The sequence below is a fragment of the Elephas maximus genome, chromosome 7 (assembly GCF_024166365.1).
Source record: "Elephas maximus indicus isolate mEleMax1 chromosome 7, mEleMax1 primary haplotype, whole genome shotgun sequence".
Lineage (NCBI taxonomy): Eukaryota > Metazoa > Chordata > Mammalia > Proboscidea > Elephantidae > Elephas > Elephas maximus.
In genome coordinates, this window is record NC_064825.1 from 18,591,769 (window position 1) to 18,613,222 (window position 21,454).

General features: G+C 37.1%; 1 protein-coding gene across 1 annotated transcript in view; it reads right to left on the bottom strand.

Annotated features, from left to right (window-relative positions):
• The window catches only part of CFAP300 (cilia and flagella associated protein 300), a 39,092-nt gene that overhangs the window by 14,092 nt on the left and 3,546 nt on the right, over positions 1 to 21,454 (bottom strand). Inside the window, exons 3-5 of the mRNA XM_049890432.1 lie at positions 10,269 to 10,344; positions 4,057 to 4,223; positions 379 to 551 (exon numbers count right to left, since the gene is read on the bottom strand). Coding sequence (XP_049746389.1) covers positions 379 to 551; positions 4,057 to 4,223; positions 10,269 to 10,344 — 416 coding nt within the window. The remainder of the gene's footprint in view (positions 1 to 378; positions 552 to 4,056; positions 4,224 to 10,268; positions 10,345 to 21,454) is intronic.

The window sequence follows — 21,454 nt, forward strand, 5'->3', positions numbered from 1 at the left end:
ATACAGAGAAGAGGCAGATGAAGAATAAAGGGATGGAAGGCTAAGAGAGGGTGAGGGAAATCTAGAAACTACCTAGCCTGAAAGAAAAAGAGGGGGCTATGGAGAGGGCCCAATTCCGACTCACAGCGATCCCAGAGGTCAGAGTAGAACTGCCCCATAGTTTCCAAGAAGTTGAACTGTCGACCCTTTGGTTAGTAACCATAGCCCTTGACCACTATGCCACCAGGGTTTCCTTGTTTTTGTTTGTTTGTATGGACAGGGCCAGGTGGTACTATTTTTATACACTTTGGTTGCTACCATGACTGGAAATAGTCATGGTTAAACAAATAATTCACTCAATTCACCAGAGATTTACATATTGTGATCTAGCAACATTACCTCACCAGATCCTTATAGATAAGTTTTGTTGTCTCCAGATACGGATTAAGCACATCTTCATACTGACAAAGGGCTCCACCAAGGCAAAGATGTTTGAAAAGACAAAACAGGAACTCTTCTCTATCTAGTTGGCTGAACACTTCATATTTTTCTGAGTCTTCCATTAGCAAAACCTATGTAAAATGATAAATCCATCTTAATGTAACATAACTTGAGGTTCTAATTTATGTTTTCAAAAGAGTTTCCATTATGTATTTAAAGTAATCTTAGAGCTATTTTGAGAAACAATCCTGAGGCAATTAGAGAGAGTGATCTGGGAGATTTACATTTATTCCCGCTACATTTTATCTTTTAGGTACTGACATTCAATGCAAGGAATAAAGCAAAATTTAAAATACAGCTGCTAAATCTTTCTTTCTTCCACTGTATCTCTTTGTTCTAGTTTATATTTTTTGTTTAAGTGCTATTGCATTTTCAGTATTAAGTCACTTCAAGTCTTACTTGGAAATAAATGGGAATATAAGTAAATGGGGAAACTTCATTAGATAAGGTCTGTCTTCTTTGCTTCTGTCCAGAGGCTGAAACAGTCATTTTCTAAGCCCTCTCACCTTACAGCATTTGGATTACTCCTTTTCTTTTTCCCACAGTTACTCCATTTTGAACCATTCAGGTAATTGGAGCCTCAGACCCACTTCTCTTCCTGCTCTTCTCTAATGATATCATTTTACACTGCATGGTGAGACTGGTTAATGAGCGTGGCTGCTAACCACCCAGAAGCACCTCGAAAGAAAGGCCTGGGGACCCACTTCTGAAATATCAGTCACTGAAAAGCCCTGTGGCACAAAGTTCTACTCTAACACACAGGGAGCTGCCATGATTCGGCGTTGACTTGATGGCAACTGGTTTTTTTTTACACACCATCTATTTACATTGACTCTTGCTCTTTTGAGACCTTGATACCTCTTTGCAGAAAACAGTGTGACTCTGTCTGATGGGGAGAATTTTCTTATAGTGCTAGGCATTACAGACAACTGATTAATTTGTTGTTTATTGGACATGGATAAGTTGATTAATGTAAGTTAGACTATATATTTCTTTTATTGAATTGTTTATAGTCCACTAATTTATGAAAGAAGAATGTGAAATAGTTAACAATAAAAATATAGATATGATTGGACCAAAATAATTAATAGAAGACAAAACTGTAACCAAGAAATGAAGTGGGAAGAGAAAATAAACACATATAAGGAACTTTAGATGGAAAAAGGCTATAGAAATTGTGCATGACATTGAACCCTATGGTTTTTGGTGGTGATACAGGAAAAGGGGGGAAATATGATGAGTTATACAACAACCACTGTCTAGTAGCAAGGAAGTACACGTAATAAGGAAAACTGATTAGGCTAAACATTTTACTTCAATCTCTAAGGAAAACTTATGACAAAGTCATTGTATAAGATGGATTAAAAAAAAAATTCTTCAATGTTGTACATAAACAGTTTACTTACAATGACTTGATGAAAGCCACAGTTACAGTAAAGGTTAGGTAAGAGGAAAGGAGATGCTCTCTGAAGGTGTTACATGTAGGTAACTTTGTACATCTTTCCTCCTTCCTTCTCTCCTCTCCTATCTCTCTGCCTCTCTATCTTTATTTGTAATGAAATGATTTGTTATTGAAGCTCAAGTTCGCAGCTACCTGGAGATCTGGCTTAATACAAGGATGAATAAAGTCTTGAGGAGAACACTACCATATACTGAATTATGCTGTGCATATTTAAAAGTTAAAATGATTGAAAAAAAAAGCTTTTTGGAATAACTTTTAAAACAGTAACATCCTATGGCTGTTCTCCATTCTCCATTTACATACAGATCTGTTAGGTTGTTTTGCCCTCAAATAGTAGGTATGTAATAGTTAATGAACCAAATTTCTGAGCCACAGCAATCAGAAAGGAGGTTATTATCAGGACTTAAATTACACAGTGTGCCAACAGAATCTGTGTTGCTGCACAATGGGGGACCTTTTTTTGTTCAGGCTAAAGCTGGAGGTTTTTGTTGTTTCCAGCCAGAAAGCAAGCAAGTTAAAACCCTCCTTGTTGCCACAGGGTGGCAAAGAACACAGAGCAAAACATACAGGCAACTACCAGAAAAACACTGAGTCAGAGGACTTCATGAATAGAGGTGCTATTCAGAGCAAGAAATAAGACAGGCAGCAAGCTGTGTCGTATTCTGTTGGAAAGCTCATCTACCTCTAAAAAAGTCAACTGATGAAGTTCTCGCTGTAGAAATGAGTATGAAATCTCCAAAATCAGAGACAAAGACCTTTAGACAGAGGCAGATCAGTGAGGGGAAGAGAGCTGAGATTAGAAGGGAAACACAGACTACACACTTCCTAAATAATTTCCAATCCTAGCTAAGGAGTGGAAATTGATATCAGATCCTCACCGTGTAGTGTTTGCACTGCCTTGTAGTAACATATGCTTCATTTAACTGCAGAGCAAACTACATACAGTTGTCTCATTTAGTTCTGAGTTTGGTTATTTTCAATTAGCTAATCTTATTTGCTTCTTAAACTAAGCTGAAGAGTCCTCTTGGGTATTGCCCTAGTGTAGACCAATGTATAGACTGGCGAGATGCCTTCCTGCCTCTTGCAGACAGGAGTCCTGTGAGCAGAGTGGTGGGTCAGCGGCTTCTTCAGTTCATTCCTATCTGGATTTATCCCCTCTCTCTTAATGTAGAATAATAATAAGAGTAGTAGTTAACATTATCTAAAGCTAACTAGGTGTCAGGCATTGCACTAAGCACTTTAAATGCATAATCTCACATAATTACTGTATTATTCCTATTTTATAGATTAAGAAGCTGAGGTTAGAGAGATTATAACAGCTATTAAGAGTCTGGATTTGAATCTATGTCTATTTTATGTCAAAATCCTAATTTTTAGCCACTTTGTAATACTCCCTGAACAATTACAATAATGATAATATTAATATTTCATTTTAACAGCATTTCATATTTAAATGCTTTCTCAACCAATTTTCTCAAGGATTCCAGGAAGGAGGTAGAATGGGCATTTTATCACCATGCTGTGTAGATAAGATCCTGAGGCTCAGGAGACTGAATGACTTGCCTAAGGCTATTATTATCTTGTACATAATAAATCAGCAATCAGGTAAATAATCCATGTCTCCGAGATTCCTAGTTCAGTGCACTTCTCAATAAAACATTTAACTTAGCTAATCAAATGGTTGTGTTGATCTCAGTAAAGAGATAAAAAGATTTACTCCAAGGATTTTTAAACACTCATATGATATGTTAAGAGCCCTATAGTGAAGAAAATAGCCATTTATTAAGTAGAGCAGCGTTTCTCTACCTCAGCACTATGACATTTTGGGCCAGGTAACTCTGCTGTCGGGGGCAGTCCTATGCATTGTATGACCTCTACATACCCCTCCCTGAGTTGTGACAACCAAAAATGTCTCCTGGGGGACGAAATCACCCCAGTTGAGAACCAATGAAATCCACAAATAGTTGAGAGTAAAAGTGTTACACGTTACCACTGACAAAAAACTGTTACACTGACTAGAGTTGTTTTGTGGATTTTAGTCAGGCAAAAGGTTTTGACATTTTGCATTTCCTGAAATAAACCTTTACTGTGAAATATTAAAATTCTGTACTTACTTTTCTTAACTCATCAGAAATGAGAAAGGGATCACAAAAAGAATCCAAACACTTAACAATATGTCCATTGTCTCGTACAATATCTTCATTGTATAAGCGATTAAAAAATGACATTGAAAGCTGTGTGCAAGGAACATTTATAGCTTCAATTTTTTTCACTTGAGTTCCTGAAAAAAAGATATTTTATAAACATAGATAGAAAAATTAATTTAGTATTCTCAATTATTTCCAAAATATCACTGTGTAGAAATTCTAAGAAGAAATCAAATAGGACATGCTTTGATATATTTAAAAGAAACATTAAATTCTTGAAGCTTGTTCATTTTTATTAATCATTAAAAGTTTATAACAAAAATCTCATTAATTCAAGACTAGATCAAGGGATATGTGGATTACAGAATGCTTAAAAATGAAATACATTTTTTGTGTAGTGGGGGTTCTTAGAAATTTTACTGTATATATATTAAAATTGTCTATAATAGCATAGGAATTACTTTACATGACTCTGAATTTGTATCATGCTTAATGCTTTATAATTCTCTATTACAAAAAAGTATATTAATAAAATTATACCAATAAATATAAGTAATAAGTATTAAGTTTTTGAGGGTGTCTTGAAAACATTTTCTCTCCATTCAAAAATCTCCCCATGATCTCATTTAGGAGCCCCAGTGACGCAGTGGTTAACAGCTTGGCTGCTAACCAAAATGTCAGCATGTTCGAATCCACCCTTGCGAACCCTGTGGGGTACTTGTACTGTCTTGTAAGGTCGCTATGAGTCAGAATTGACTGGATAGCAATGGTTTTAATTTTTTTTTTAATCTCATTTACAGTGTTTATTACAAAGTGGTGTCCCAAGTCAAGGTAAATTGCAAACCAGGCCCTAATCAAATTATCATGAGTTCTAAATTAGAACTTCCCCCAATGCCCCTTTTCTGGATTCTATGCCTATTTTCTAAATGTGCCTTTCAGAAATGGATTTTCTGTTACTAGAGGTTCTATTAAATTACAGAAAGACATAAAAAGCAAATTATTTTTATTATTATCCCAATAGGTCACTCAATTTCTCACATATGCACATATAACATGTGCATGCACACACACATGCTCATTCAGATATAAAGGGGTTGTATTCTTTTGTTCAAAGTTCTAGGCAGACTGCAGAACCTGCTGTGGTGGCCCTTGGTGTGTCCTCTCCCTGGATGTATCTGCTGAATCTGTGACCTGAGAAGCAGATTGTATTTAAGAAGAGTAAGTAATACTGGCAATTGTTTGTGCTTCCTCCCTCTGGCTGTCCACCTGGAGTCCTGCCGGGACCTGCTGCTCTATGTTCTAATTCTGAGCTGGGCTAGTTTGGAGGCAAGAGGGATGCCTCAAGCCAGAAACTGTATGCTTTAGTAATTTCAAAAGCTATGCACTTAATGAGGCAAAATCCTCTGTGGGATTAGATAAAATGAAAATCAAACCATAAAAAATGATAGAGTAGCTCTGAGCAATGTTGGAAGACCAGAAAACAAGAGCAGTGGCAGGTCTGTCAGTCTCAGAAGATGGGTTAGTGGTCACAGGATGAGGAATTGATTTTGGGCAACATATCATTTTAATAAATCTATTCTAGCTCTGATTTGGAGAGCGGTAGGGAAGGTTTGGATGATGAAAGAAGGTAATTAAATTCAAATCACTGAATCTGAGGCATGAACACGGCATTCTTCTAGGAAACAAAAGAGTTTTTTTCAAGGACAAAAATACTTCTATATAAATTTTAAATTGTATTAATAAGTTTTCTTACCTATTATTGCTATTAGTTAGAACATCTGGTTGTTAGTCTTAACTATCAGTATGAATAAATAATACAGCCACAGGGTAGAATGTGATAGCAAAGGTTTTTTTCTCTTTTTGATATTTAATATTCTTTTCTCCTTTCTGAAAGGACTTGTATTAATTCAGGAATCTACTTTCCTCTACAATTGTGGTTAATTCTTATAAGATGCTAATATAAATATTCATGACTTCAGCTTGTTGGAAAGTTTAATTATTTAAAGGACCTTACATAAAGTTCAATTATTGTTATCTCAACTATAGTGATCAATTATCCACCAGAGGAAAAGAGAGTAAAAACTAAAGCATGAGAGATCTAGATTCTATATATTTTGAATTGGTTCTAATTGGGTCAAACTTATTAGGGCATTTCTTGATTTGACTACAGACTAGACCAATTTTTAAGACAGGTTTGTAGTAACATTTATTTCTGAATGAAAGCACAGTAATAAAATAAAAAGTGAATGTATTGGTTTTAAATTATCAATATTAAATATAGTCATTCATTATTATTTAATATTGTATTTATATGTTTGTTGTTCTGAGGAATGTAAAATAATAATACTATTTCCAACTGTGCTTTTATCAGTGGGTGCTCAATTCATTAAAAACAAAAACAAAAACCAAACCCATTCCCTTTAGTCGATTCTGAATCTTAGCGACCCTTACAAAGGTTTGTCTAAATGTAAAAAGTACCCTGCTATTGGTAATGTTTCTAGGCTTGCAGAACCCTAGTCTTTTTAAGGGACAGACAGATTTCAAGGCTGAACTTCTTGTTCTCATTAAACACAGACATGGGCTCCCAGTGGGGGTTCAGAAATATATTCCTAAGGAAGTTAAATATTTTAGATCTGGTCATGTCAAAAGTAGAAAGATGGACTAAATTCTCTTTTAGGGTTCTGTCAAGTCACAATTCTAGTGTTATTTATTAAATTCTCATATGTATTTGATAGTTTCTACTGATTAAAAACTAAACTAGCTTTTTATTAAAATTAAACTATGGATGTTTACCATAAGAATAATGAGGATAATTTTGCTCAACTCAGTAAATCTAAGCTGATAAAAGTTTAATTTTAATATGAAAATAATACAAGCTATTCTGGATATCACTAAGCTATCTCACTCTTCAATGTTTAGATATCTTCAAACAGACTAGAACATAAAAGGTGATTTGCCCATGAAAGGGCATAAAAGCAGTTACTGCATCAAGTCTTATAAAACCTGTATACTTTTATTAGTTACGAGGAACGATTTATCTTATTCAAGAAAAAAAGTTTGTGCCTCTACCACAAGGTAAGCATTATGAAACTATCAAGTTGAATGAATTATATAATGGGAGAAGAATAGCATTCTTATAAACCACCACAGTGACTGAATGCAACAAATCCAATAACAGTATAAAAAAATGAAATTAGAAGACTTGAAGGGAGAAAATAACTTCTCACCTGGAAACAAGAAAGGTTTGACATACGTAGTGGCATTGAATACAGGCTTGATGAAAGGGTAGGATTTCAAAAGGAAGCTATGTGAAGCCTTTACTGGTAGAAGGAATAGCTTGGCAAAGGCAGAGAAGCATCTAGGCAAGGAAAGTGCCAGGGGCCCTATAGGGTTTCTGAACTTAGGCTGATACCTAGAAACGAAGACATAGGTATTTGCAAATTCATTAACTGGAGTACTAATGATGTTTATTATGAAGGATAATCACAAAGTTACTATTGGAAGACATGTTAGATAGAGGTCAATGAATCCAATACTTCACTGCTTCTCAAAGCCTAATTCCTAAGGGTCCTTGTAAAAAAGACAGTGTACCATCTTGGGCTTCAACTCCATCCCAGGTTTAATGAATCAGAATTCTAGGCAAGGAACATTGTGATAAGAGATTCCCAGACAAATTAAAACGTAAGAAGAAAAAAAAGTAAGAACCTTTGTTTTTTGAAGCCTGAATTCTTAACATGAGCCTCTACTTCAACAGTTCAGTGGTAGAAAATCCACTGCTAAAAAAAAAGCCAAAACCAAACCCGTTGCCGTTGAGTCAATTCCGACACTTACGGACCCTATAGGACAGAGTAGAACTGCCCCATAGTTTCCAAGGAGTATCTGGTCAAAGTCTTGAATTCTGGAGCCTGGATTTCAATCTTGGCTCCACCGATCCAGCTTCGAGAAACCGTTCCAATTGTTTAACCTATGCCTTTGACTCATTGGTAAAATAGGGATATACACAGTATAATGATACCTATCTCAGGATTGAGAAGTAAAGGAGGTAATGTACCTCTGTTTTTTTTTAGTTTAATGTGTGTAATTGCCTTAGTTGAGCACGCAGGAAGCACCCATTATGCATTACCAAAAAAGAACTTAGCGTGTCTAAAGGAAGGGGGTTATGGCAGCTGGCTGAGAGGATGAAGCAGCCCCAACAACTGGCAATCTAGGTGGTACAGCTAGTAGTGAAAGAGCTTTGTGATCATCCTCTTTAGAACTAGTTCACTTGCTAGAAGAGTGTCTTTTTAAAATTTATTGTGCTTTAAGTCAAAGTTTACAGCTCAGGTTAGTTTCCCATTCAAAGATTTATATACGTATTGCCTTGTGACATTGGTTACAATCTCCACAACGTGATAGCATGCTCCCCATTTCTACCCTGGGTTTCCTGTGTCTATTTGTCCAGTTCCTGTCCTATCCTCCCTTCTTGCCTTGCTTTTGGGCAGAAGTTGCCCGTTTGGTCTCCTGTATTTACTTGAACTAAGAAGCATGTACCTCACATTGTTATTGTTTTATAGGCCTGTCTAATCTTTGCCTGACAAGTGGGCTTCAGGAGTGGTTTCTTTTCTCCCGTTTTTAAAAGCTGTTTCTTTTGCTTATAAAGGTCCTCAGCAGAAAATTAGAGATAAGGTAGCCAATGAGAAAAAGCAGAAATAAACAGGAGATAAAAACAAGCTCACGGGAGAGCACAGGAGATCCACCAGAAACTTCTCTGAAATGAACTACTACCTCGTCTGCTCTATTTTTCAAGGTACTTCTAATATTTCCTGTCAGGCACATGTGGAATTTTAGAACCTCTCTTTTGGCAATGCCTTCTTCAAAAATTAGAAAAAAAGTCAAGTATTATTTTGTGACCTATATACTGAGATGGGAGAAGGCTGGACACTTATTTTAGTAAACCTTTTTTTTTTTTCCTTAAAGAATTGACAAGTTGCTGTAAACATGTTTTCTAATACTGCAAATGTGACTGATCATTTTCTCCATGAAAAATTATTTGAATTGGTAAATGTATTTGTTCAGATACTCAGTCTAACTTTGTAAGTAGTCTTAAGATCACGTCGTACCAGCTTTTTTGCTCTATAAATTTTGCAGTGCTCTTTAGCCGAAAGCAATAAAATCTTATCTACTAATTTGAAAAATCACGAACTGTTTGTAATCTTGTTTTTGACTAATATGTTAAGAAAAGTTTGTGTGTGTGTGTGCGTGTGTGTGTGTGTAAGGCTGTTGAATTCTGAAAGAACAATTAAGAATCTACAAAAAAAAAAAAATTTAAAAGTTAAAAAAAAAAATCCCCATCTAGTATTTAAAATCAATTCTGAGTACAAACCCACATTACCGAAGTAAATGGAATGATGCTTTTAAAGTTTAAAACATAGTGTTCATGTTTTTGTTTACAAAATACTCTCCTATTAACTGATTTCTTACTTAATCTAAAAGTTAAGAAATTTAAATGAATGTTAAGCATTTAAATGGTTGAGTATTTTTCTTTAAAATTTTCTAGCTGTTTCAATATATTATGAAAATATTATTTATACAAAGTTCTCCTTTTGAGAATTTAAGGTTCTCTCCTTCATGATTTAAAATATATTTTTAAAAGCTCTTCTATGGCAACTGCTTCCTTTGTCAGAAATCCAAGCCCGGTTGCAACTGACATTTAGTTCATCTGTTGCTGTCGATTCCGACTCATAGCTACCCTATAGGACAAGGGTTGAACTGCCCCTGCCCCACTGGGCTTCCAAGGAGTGACTGGTGGATTTGAACTGCTGACCTTTTGGTTGGCAGCCAAGCTCTTAACTACTGCGCCACCAGGGCTCCATATCAGTGGAATCTTTCCTGATCCTTTCCCCTGGGCAGAACCAACCACCCCCTCCTCTTGTTCCCACTTCTATGGTAGCACCTGTGATACATAATTGCGTATGTTTTTTCACATAGTTTGAGTTCCTTGGGTACAGGATTTTTCTTTTTCATCTTAATGTTCCCGACATCAAGCAGAATGTGTAGAAGGTGCACAGTATTTTCTAAATGAATAAAAAGAAAGAAAAATTGCTCTTCTGTGCTAAACAGGATAAAAAAAAAAAAACCAGGATAGTGGCAGTGAATTCCCAGAACAGTCATTTGAAAAAATGAAAGTAAGCTTTATTTACCTAATGTAATCCATTGTCCAGAAGAATCTGGAAGTAATTTCAAATTGGGAATAACATTTGGGTCTTTGAAAAAAGCCTAAAACAAAAATTTGAGGGGAACAAGTTAGACACTTTATTATAAACAACAAAAATTAACTTCTAAAATAACTACAGTAAAATCTCATTTAATTCAAGCTAGAAAGGAAGAACAATTTTAAATGGGTATAACGTCTAAATAACAATATTTTATAAAGAAATGAAGTTTTATTACTTTCAAGTTGGAACAGTATGAACATTGTGTGCAAGTACAGACATCTTTGGGACTTAATAGAGAAAATAATGATTTATAGTGAGAAGTAGTAGGCTATATAATGTTTGAAAATTGTTTTCTTTCAATCCTGTTTTGCCAGTTAATTGTCTAGTAACCTTACTAGATCTAAATCTAAAAGTAATCATCAATTTAATTCTGTCCAAGGGGCACATATAAAAGTGATAGATTTGACTTCCTTGGCGGGTGGGGGGAGGGGGAGCACCATATATGACCAAATATAAAAAGATAATATTTCCACAAAATTGTTCCTCAGGGGGGAAAAAAAGGGCATTGCCTTATAACCTTACAAAGTCTTTCAAATTAAAGAGTGCTCATGCAACAATTTTAATTTATATTACACTATATTTTGAGAAAAATAAACTGGAATTAACCTCAATTAATACTGGATTTGGAGACTTTTTAAAGGCCAACTAAAAAGGGCCAGTAAAAAAGAGAGAAAAAGAAATTTAATTCATATTTACTAATTATTTACAATTATATGTCTTGGATGTCATTGTAAGTAGTCTAACCACTGTGCAGGGAACTGATCTAAAGCCAATGAAAATAAATCTTTGTAAAGGCCCCTCATATAAAGCAATGAAATAAGTGGTTATATTATTGTTGTTATTAGGTACCGTCAAGTCAGTTCCAACTTATAGTGATCCTATGTACCACAGAACGGAACACTGCCCGATCCTGCACCATGCCCACAACTGTTGTTATGCCTGAGTTCATTTTTGCAGCCACTGCATCAATCCATCTCGCTAAGGGTCTTCCTCTTTTTCCCTGACCCTCTACTTTACCAAGCACGATGTCCTTCTCCAGGGTCTGATCTCTCCTGACGACATGTAACATGTAGTCTTGCCATCCTTGCTTCTAAGGAGCATTCTGATTGTACTTCTTCCAAGACAGGTTTGTTCGTTCTTTTGGCTGTCCATGGTATACTCAATATTCTTTTCCAACACCATAATTCAAAGGCGTCAATTCTTCTTCAGTCTTTGTTATTATTCATTGTCCAGCTTTCCCATGCATATGATACGACTGAAAATACCATGCCTTGGGTCAGGCACACCTTAGTCTTCAAGGTGACATCTTTGCTTTTCAACACTTTAGTCTTTTGCAGCAGATTTGCCCAGTGCAATGCATCTTTTGATTTCTTGACTGCTGCTTCCATGGGTGTTGATTGTAGATCCAAGTAAAATGAAATCCTTAACAATTTCAATCTTTTCTCCATTTATCTTGATGTTGCTTATTGGTCTGGTTGTGAGGGTTTTTGTTTTATGTTGAGGTGCAATCCATACTGAAGGCTGTGGTCTTCATCTTCCTCAGTAAGTGCTTCAAGTCCTCTTCACTTTTAGCAAGTAAGGTCGTATCATCTGCATAACGCAGGTTAATGAGTCTTCCTCCAATCCTGATGCCCCGTTCTTCTTCATATAGTCCAGTATCTAGGATTATTTGCCCATCATACAGATTGAATAGGTATGGTGAAAGGATACAACCTTGACGCACACCCTTCCTGACTTTAAGCCACACAGTATCCTCTTGTTCTGTCCAAACAACTGCCTCTTGATCTGTTTAAAGGTTCCTCACGAGCACAAGTAAGTGTTCTGGAATTCCCATTCTTTGCGATGTTATCCATAATTTGTCATGATCTACACAGTCAAATGCCTTTGCATAGCCAATGAAACACAGGTAAGCATTCTTCTGGTATTCTCTGCTTTCACCTGGGATCCATCTGACATCAGCAATGATATCCCTGGTTCCACGTTCTCTGCTCAATGCAGCCTGAATTTCTGGCAGTTCCCTGTCGATATACCGCTACAGCCACTTTTGAATCATCTTCAGCAAAATATTGCTTGCGTGGGATATTAATGATATTGTTCGATAATTTCCACATTTGGTTGGATCACCTTTCTTAGGAATAGCCATAAATATGGATCTCTTCCAGTCAGTTGGCCATGTAGCTGTCTTCCAAATTTCTTGGCATAGGGGAGTGAGCACTTCCAGTGCTGCATCCTTTGTCGAAACACCTCAATTGATATTGTCAATTCCTGGAGCCTTGTTTTTCGTCAATGCCTTCAGAGGAGCTTGGACTTCTTCCTTCAGTACCATCGGTTCCTGATCATATGCTACGTCTTTAAATGGTTGAATGTCGACAAATTCTTTTTGGTGTAATGACCTTGTGTATTCCTTCCATCTTCTTTGGATGCTTCCTGCATTGTTTAATATTTTTCCCATAGAACCCTTCACTATTGCAACTTGAGGCTTGCATTTTTTCTTCAGTTCTTTCAGTTTGGCAAATGCCGAGCATGTTCTTCCCTTTTGGTTTTCTATCCCCAGCTCTTTGCACGTCTCATTGTAATACTTTGTCTTCTCAAGCTGCCCTTTAAATCTTCTGTTCGGTTGCTTTTACTTCATCATTTCTTCCTTTTGCTTTAGCTACTCAACATTCAAGAGCAATTTTTCAGAGTCTCTTCTGTCCATTTTGGTCTTTTCTTCCTTTCCCGTCTTTTTAATGGCCTCTTGCTTTCTTCATGTATGATGTCTTTGATGGCATTCCACAACTCCTCTGGTCTTTGGTCATTAGTGTTCAACGTGTCAAATCTATTCTTGAGATGGTCTCTAAATTCAGGCGGGATATACTCAAGGTCATACCTTGGGTCTCTTGGAATTGTTCTAATTTTCTTCAGTTTCAACTTGAACTTGCATATCAGCAACTGACGGTCAGCCCCTGGTCTTGTTCTGAGTGACACTGAGCTGCTCCATCATTTCTTTCCATAGATGTAGTCGATCTGATTCCTGTGTATTCCATCTGGTGAGTTCTGTGTGTATAGCTGCTGTTTATGTTGGTGAAAAAAGGTATTTCAAATTCAGTCCTTGGTCTTGCAAAATTCTATCATGTGATCTCTGGTGTTGTTTCTATCACCAAGGCCATATTTTCTAACTATGGATCCTTCTTTGTTTGCAACTTTCGCATTCTAATCACCAGTAATTATCAATGCATCCTGACTGCATGTTTGATCAATTTCAGACTGCAGAAGCTGGTAAAAATCTTCAATGTCTTCATCTTTGGCCTTAGTGGTTGGAGTGTAAATTTGAATAGTGGTCTTATTAACTGGTCTTCCTTCTAGGTGTATGAATATTATCCTATCGCTGACAGTGTTGTACTTCAGGATACATCTTGAAATGTTCTTTTTGATGACGAATGCAACTCCATTCCTCTTCAAGTTGTCATTCCCAGCATAGCAGACCTGATTCAAAATGGCCAATACCAGTCCATTCCAGCTTACTAATACCTATATCTAGGATATCAATCTTTTATGGCTTCCACTCCATTTTTGATGATTTCCAATTTACCTAGATTCATTTCGTACATTCCACATTCCGATTACTGGATGTTTGCAGCTGTTTCTTCTCATCTTGAGTCATGCTGCATCAGCAAATGTGGTCCCGAAGGCTTGACTCCTTCCACATCATTAAGGTTGACTCTACTTTGAGGAGGCAGCTCTTCCCCAGTTGTCTTTTGAGTGCCTTCCAACCTGGGGGGCTCATCTTCAGGTACTGTATCAGACAATATGCCACTGCTATTCGTAAGGTTTTCACTGGCTAATACTTTTCAGAAGTAGACTGCTGGGTCCTTCTTCCTAGTCTGTCTTAGTCCAAAAGCTCAGCTGAAACCTGTCTGCCGTGGGTGACCCTGCTGGTATCTGAATACTGGTGGCATAGTGTTCAGCATCACAGCAACAGACAAGCCCCCACAGTACAACAAAATGACAGACACATGGGGGACATTACTATATTATTGTATGTTATTTATATTACAATTATGTATCTAAAGAATGAACTTCTAAAAAAACTGCCCTGATGAATGCAAGGGGTATTTTTGGTTTGTCATAGAATTTCCAGTGTGGCATGAGGAAGGAGGAGTCTCTGTATTTTAAGCAACTTAGATGAAAGGAAAGCTGATGTGATTTGCAAAAATATTAGATGACTCAAAAACTGGTATAGTGAAGACAAAGATACCCTGTCAAAAATGCACATGACTTTGAATAAACTTTCAAAAATGTTTCATAAAATGTGAAGGTTGAAATATTTCAAAATTTTTATAGGGTACGTAATTTTAAATATGTTTATTGTTACATACGAAAAAAAGTAGATATCTGACTTTATGGTCTATTCTGCAGACTGTTGGTTTCCTATCCAATATCAATTCTGTCTTCCTTAATTAAGGAATCCTGATATTATTTGCCAGAGCAATGTGCTCAGCTATGTCTGTATTTCTAAACCTTTCTGGTACGTACCACATGCCCAAGTTCTGGTCCTAAGATGTAAGCAGAAGTGTTGTGCAGGACTTCAGGAAAACTCTCTAAATTAGGGACCATCCTTGCAGTTCATGTGGGAGGCTTCTTTCATTCCTACTTCTATGGGAGTCCTGAAGCCTCATCATTTCTGACCCATGTGAGGATGCTGGCACTAGATCGAGCCCAGGGCTATACTGATACTTCCACCATTCACCTGATATTGCCGCTTAGATGCAGCTCAAATTCATCATTCCTAAAACTTGTTTCCCTTGCTTGCTCTTCTGCATTTTCTATGTATTCAATGGCATTCTCGGCCATTCCAGTCAACCAAGCCAGAGCTTGGGAGTCATCATACGTGTCCCCCATCCCTTACTCTGAACATCTTATCAGTCCTTGAATACTGCCTTTCTCCTAAACATCTCTCCAGGCCATCCCGGTGATACTGTCTTAATTCAGGAGTACATCACTATGTTTTGTCTGGAGAGCAATAATTTTCAATTTAGTCTTCTGCTTCCAGGCTCAGTTTTAACAATCCACCCTCCACACTGCTACCAAGCCTCATTGCCTTAAAATCTTTTAAATTTTATTGTCTTAAAATCTTTCGGTGGTTCCTTGTTAGCTAAACTCAAGCTTCTTTACATAGCACAAAAGGTCTTCTAAGACAGAAAGGGCCACATGAACCAGTGACTACATCATCCTGAGACCAGAAGAACTAGATGGTGTTAGTCTACAACCGATGACTGCCCTGACAGGGAACACAACAGAGAACCCCTAAGGGAGCAGGAGAGCAGTGGGATGCAGACCCCAAATTCTTCTAAGACCAGACTTAATGGTCTGACTGAGACTGGAAGGACCCCGGTAGTCATGGCCCCCAGACCTTCTGTTGGCCCAGGACAGGAACCATTCCCAAAGCCAACTCTTCAGACATGGATTGGACTGGACAATGGGTTGGAGAGGGATGCTGGTGAGGAGTGAGTTTCTTGGATCAGGCGGACACTTGAGACTATGTTGGCATCTCCTGCCTGGAGGGGAGACGAAAGGGTGGAGGGGGTTAGAAGCTGGTGAAAAGGACACGAAAAGACAGAGTGGAGGGAGAGCGCAGTCTGTCTCATTAGGGGGAGAGCAATTGGGAGTGTGTAGCAAGGTGTATATGGGTTTTTGTGTGAGCGACTGACTTGATTTGTAAACTTTCACTTAAAGCACAAAAAAAATTATTAAAAAAAAAAAAGGTCTTCTAAAACATCACACCACAAACATCATCTCCCCACTCTGTCTACCTGTTCATCTCTCAGGCCCTAAGCTAATGCGTCTCTTCTTTTGTAAACCCTCCTCTGGTTGCATCAATCAAAAATGATTACTTCCTCTTTGGTGCCACCAAAGTACCTTATGCATATAGTATATATTCTATCACTTTTCACTCTCCAGTGTAATTTCTGGTCTGTTTCCCTTTCTATAACTGGGTCATATTCACCTCAACAAACCCAGGAACTAAAGAAATATTTGCTGAGTGAACATTCCCTTCCTTCTATCTATTCACCACTTTGCAAATGAACTTTTGAAACACAATTTGTTTTTAAATTGAAAGAGAAAATTCAAAATCTAGAATTCTAGTTTGAGCAGTACCTTTGTTCAGTTTCCAGTGTTTGTAGTAGAGACTGCATGGCATTTAGTCAAAATGCCTGGGCTTGCTCTTGGTTCTGCCATTTGCTGGGTGTCACTGGACAAATTACTTAACCTTTCTGAGCTTCAGTTTCTTCAGCTATAAAACCCGCCAGATTGTTGTGAAGATCATAGTGATAAATATATAAAAACTGCTGAAAGCTCTATCTGGCACACTGCAGTGACTATTGCTATAAAAAGGTACTTTGCAATGCAGTATGTGAGTTATAATAGCAATAATAAACCAGTTGCCATTGAGTCAATCCGAGTGTGTCAGAACAGAATTGTGCTACGCAGGGTTTTCAATGGCTAAATCTGCAGAAGTAGATTGTCAGCCTATATTTTGAGGTGCTTCAGAGTGGACCTGAATCTCTAACCTTTTGGTTAACAGCCAAGTGCATTAACCATTTGTCCTATGAAGCGCCCTAATAACAACAACAGCTAGCATTTATTAAGCACTTATTATGACATAGGTACTTGGCTGAATATTTAATATGTATCATTTCATTTAATCTTTATGTCAATCTCATCAGGAATTCAGCAGTATTTGCATATTTAAATATACTTATTAAACAATTACTATGTGCCAAGCAGAGCCCTGGTGGTTCAGTGGTTAAGAGCTTGGTTGCTAACTAAAAGGTTGGCAGTTAGATAAAACTCAAATGATGGAAAAAAATACATCAAACATCAGAAAGAGCAAGAGTGGCAATACTAATCTCTGACAAAATAGGCTTTAAAGCAAAATCCACCACAAAGGATAAGGAACGATACCATATAATGATTAAAGGGTCAGTACACCAGGAGGACATAACCATATTAAATATATACACACCCAATGACAGGGCTCCAAAATACATAAAACAAACTCTAACAGCATTGAAAAGAGAAATAAACAGCTCCACAATAGTATTAGGAAACTCCAACATACCACTTTCAGTTAAGGACAGAACATCTAGAAAGAAGCTCAATAAAGATATGAAAGATCTAAATGCGACAACCAACTTGATCTCACAGACATATACAGAACACTACACCCAACAGCGGCCAAGTATAACTTCCTTTCCAATGCACGTGGAACATTCTGCAGCATAGGCCACATATTAGGTCATAAAGCAAGCCTTAACAGAATCCCAAACACTGAAATATTACAAAGGATGTTTTCTGACCATAAAGCCATAAAAGTAGGAATTAATAACAGAAAAAGCAAGGGAAAAGATCTAATACATGTAAACTGAACACTACCTTGCTCAAAAACTACTGAGTTATAGAAAAAAAATCAAAGAATGGAATAAAGAAATTAACAGAATCAAACAAGTATGAAAACACATCCTACCAGAATTTTTGGGACACAGCAAAAGCAGTGCTCAAAGATCAATTTACTGCAATAAATAAACACATCCAAAAAGGAGAAAGGGCCAAAATCAAAACATTAACCCTCTAACTCAAGCAAATAGAGAGCAGCAAAATAAGCCCTCGGGCACTAGAAGAAAGGAAATAATAAAAATCAGAGCAGAAATAAACAAAATAGAGAACAGAAGAACAACTGAGAGAGTCAAAAAGACCAAAAGCTGGTTCTTTGAAAAAGATCAACAAAATCGATAAACTAAAAACTGAAAAAGAAAAACAGGAGAGGAAGCAAATAACCCAAGTAACAACTGAGATAGGCAATATCACAACAGACCCAACTGAAATTAAAATAACAGAATACTATGAAAAATTGTACTCCAACAAATTTGAAAACCTAAAGGAAATGCACAAATTTCTAGAAACACACTGCCTACTTAAACTAACACAAACCGAGGTAGAAAAACTATATAAACCTGTAACAAAAGAACAGATTGAAGAGGTAATAAAAAAAAAAAAAAACTCACAACAACAACAACAAAAAAACCCTGGCCCTGATGGCTTCACTGGAGAATTCTACCAAACTTTCAGAGAAAAGTTAACACTAGTACTACTAAAGGTATTTCAGAGCATAGACAAGGTAGTATACTCCTGAACTCATTCTACGAAGCCAACATACCAAAACCAGGCAGAGACACTACAAAAAAAGAGAAAATTACAGACCAATATCCCTCATGAACATAGACACAAAAATTCTCAACCAAGTTCTAGCCAACAGACTTTAACAACAACATATCAAAAAAAATAATTCATCATGACCAAATGGGATCATACCAGGTATGCAGGGATGGTTCAACATTAGAAAAACCATCAATGGAATCCATCACATAAATAAAACAAAAGATACGAACCACATGATCTTATCAATTGATGCAGAAATGGCATTTGACAAAGTCCAACACTCATTCATGATAAAAACTCTCAGCAAAATAGGAATAGAAAGGAAATTCCTCAACATAATAAAGGGCATTTATACAAAGTCAATAGCCAACATCATCCTAAATGGAGAGAGTCTGAAAGCATGCTCCTTCAGAATAGGAACCAGACAAGGATGCCCTTTTCTACTCTTACTCAACATTGTGCTGGAGGTCCTAGCCAGAGCAATAATGCAAGATAAAGAAATAAAAGGCATCCAAAGTGGTAAGGAAGAAAAAAAAAGTATCCCTATTTGCAGATGAGATGATCTTATACACAGAAATCCCTAAAGAATCCACAAGGAAACTATTGGAACTAATAGATGATTTCAGCAAAGCATCAGGATACAAGATAAATATACAAAAATCAGTTGGGTTCCTCTGCATCAACAAAGAGAACTTCGAAGAGGAAATCAGCAAATCAATACTATGTACAATAGCCCCCAAGAAGATAAAATACTTAGGAATAAACTTAACCAGAAACATAAAAGACCTATACAAAGAAACCTACAAGATACTACTGCAAGAAACCAAGAGACCTACGTAAGTGAAAAAACATACCTTGCTTATGGATAGGAGCACTGAGCACGGTGAAATGTCAATTGTACCCAAAGCGATCTACAGATACAATGCAATCTTGATCCAAATTCCGATGGCATTTTTTAACAAGATGGACAAATTACCAACTTCATATGGAAAGGGAAGAGGCCCCAGACAAGTAAATCATTACTGAAGAAGAAAAACAAAGTGAGAGTCATCACACTACCTGATTTTAGACCAATTATATAGGGTCATTCGACAACAATGGGTTTTGGGTTTTTTTTGGGTATATCACCACGGATGTCAAAACAGCCTGGTACTAGTACAACAACTGATACACAGACCAATGGAAAAGAATTGAGAATCCAGAAGTAATTTCATCCACTATGAGCAGCTGATATTTGACAAAGGCCCAAAGTCCGTTAAACGGGGAAAAGACAGTCTTTTTAACAAATGGTGCTGGCACAACTGGATGTCCAGCTGCAAAAAAATGAAACAAAACCCATACCTCACGCCATACACAAAAACTAACTCAAAATGGTTTGAAGACCTAAATATAAAATTTAAGTGAAAAAGATGATGGAAGAAAAAACAGGAACAATGCTAGGAGCCCTAATACATGGCATAAAAAGAATACAAACCATAACTAACAACAATGTACAAACACCAAAAGAGAAACTAGATAACTGGAAGCTCCTAAAAATCAAACACTTATGCTCATCAAAAGACTTCACCAAGAGAGTAAAAAGAGAACCTGCAGACTGAGAAAAAAATCTTTGGCTACGACATATCCAATAAGGGCCTAATCTCTAAAATCTACAAGATACTGCAAAACCTCAGCAACAGAAAGACAAATAACCCAACTGAAAAATGGGCAAAGAATGTGAATAGACACTTCACCAAAAAAGACATTCAGGCAGCTAATAGATACACGAGGAAATGTTCACGATCATTAGGCATCAGAGAAATACAAATCAAAGCTACAATGAGATACCATCTCACCCCAACAAGGTTGGCACTAATCCAGAAAACACAAAATAATAAATGTTGGAGAAGTTGTAGAGAGGCTGGAATGCTTATGCACTGCTGGTGGGAATGTAAAATGGTACAACCGCTTTGGAAGTCTATTTGGTGCTTCCTTAAAAAGCTAGTAATAAAAGTTCCATACGATCCAGCAACCCTACTCCTTGTAATATATTCTACAGAAATTCATCACATGAATAGATATATGCACACCCATGTTCACTGCAGCACTGTTCACAATAGCAAAAAGATGGAAACAACCAAGGTGCCCATCAACAGATGAATGGATAAACAAATTATGGTACATACACACAATGGAATGCTATGGAAGTATAAAGAACAATGATGAATCTGTGAAACATCTCACAACATGGATGAATTTGGAGGGCATTATGGTGACTGAAATTAGTCAGTCGCAAAAGGACGAGTATTGTATGAGACCACTATTATAAGAACTCAAGAAAAGGTTTAAACAGAAGAAAACATTCGTTGATGGTTATGAGGGTAGGAAGGGAGGGAGAGGAGAATTCACTAACTAGATAGTAGACAAGAATCATCTTAGGTGAAGGGAAGGACAACACACAATACAGGGGAAGTCAGCACAACTGGACTAAAGCAAAAGCTAAGAAGTTTCCTGAACATAACAAAGTACTTTGAGGGGCAGAGTAGCTGGGGCTGGGGTCTAGGGACTATGGTATTGGGGGACATCTAGGTCAACTGGCATGTTGAAGCTTATTAATATTCTGCATTCCACTTTGGTGTGTGGTGTCTGGGGTCTTAAAAGCTCGTGAGCAGCCACATAGATGCATCAATGGTTCCAACCCATTTGGAGCAAAGGAGAATGAAGAACACCAAAGACACATGGAAAATATTAGCCCAAGAGATAAAAATGAGCATATTTCTTTGAATTAAAAAAGAGAGACTCCACCAGCCTGAGACCAGAAGCACTAGATGGTGCCTGGCTACCACCAATGACCGCCCTGACAGGGAACACAACAGAGAGTCCCTGACAGAGTGGGAGGCGTGGAGCAGAACTCAAATTCACGTAAAAAGACC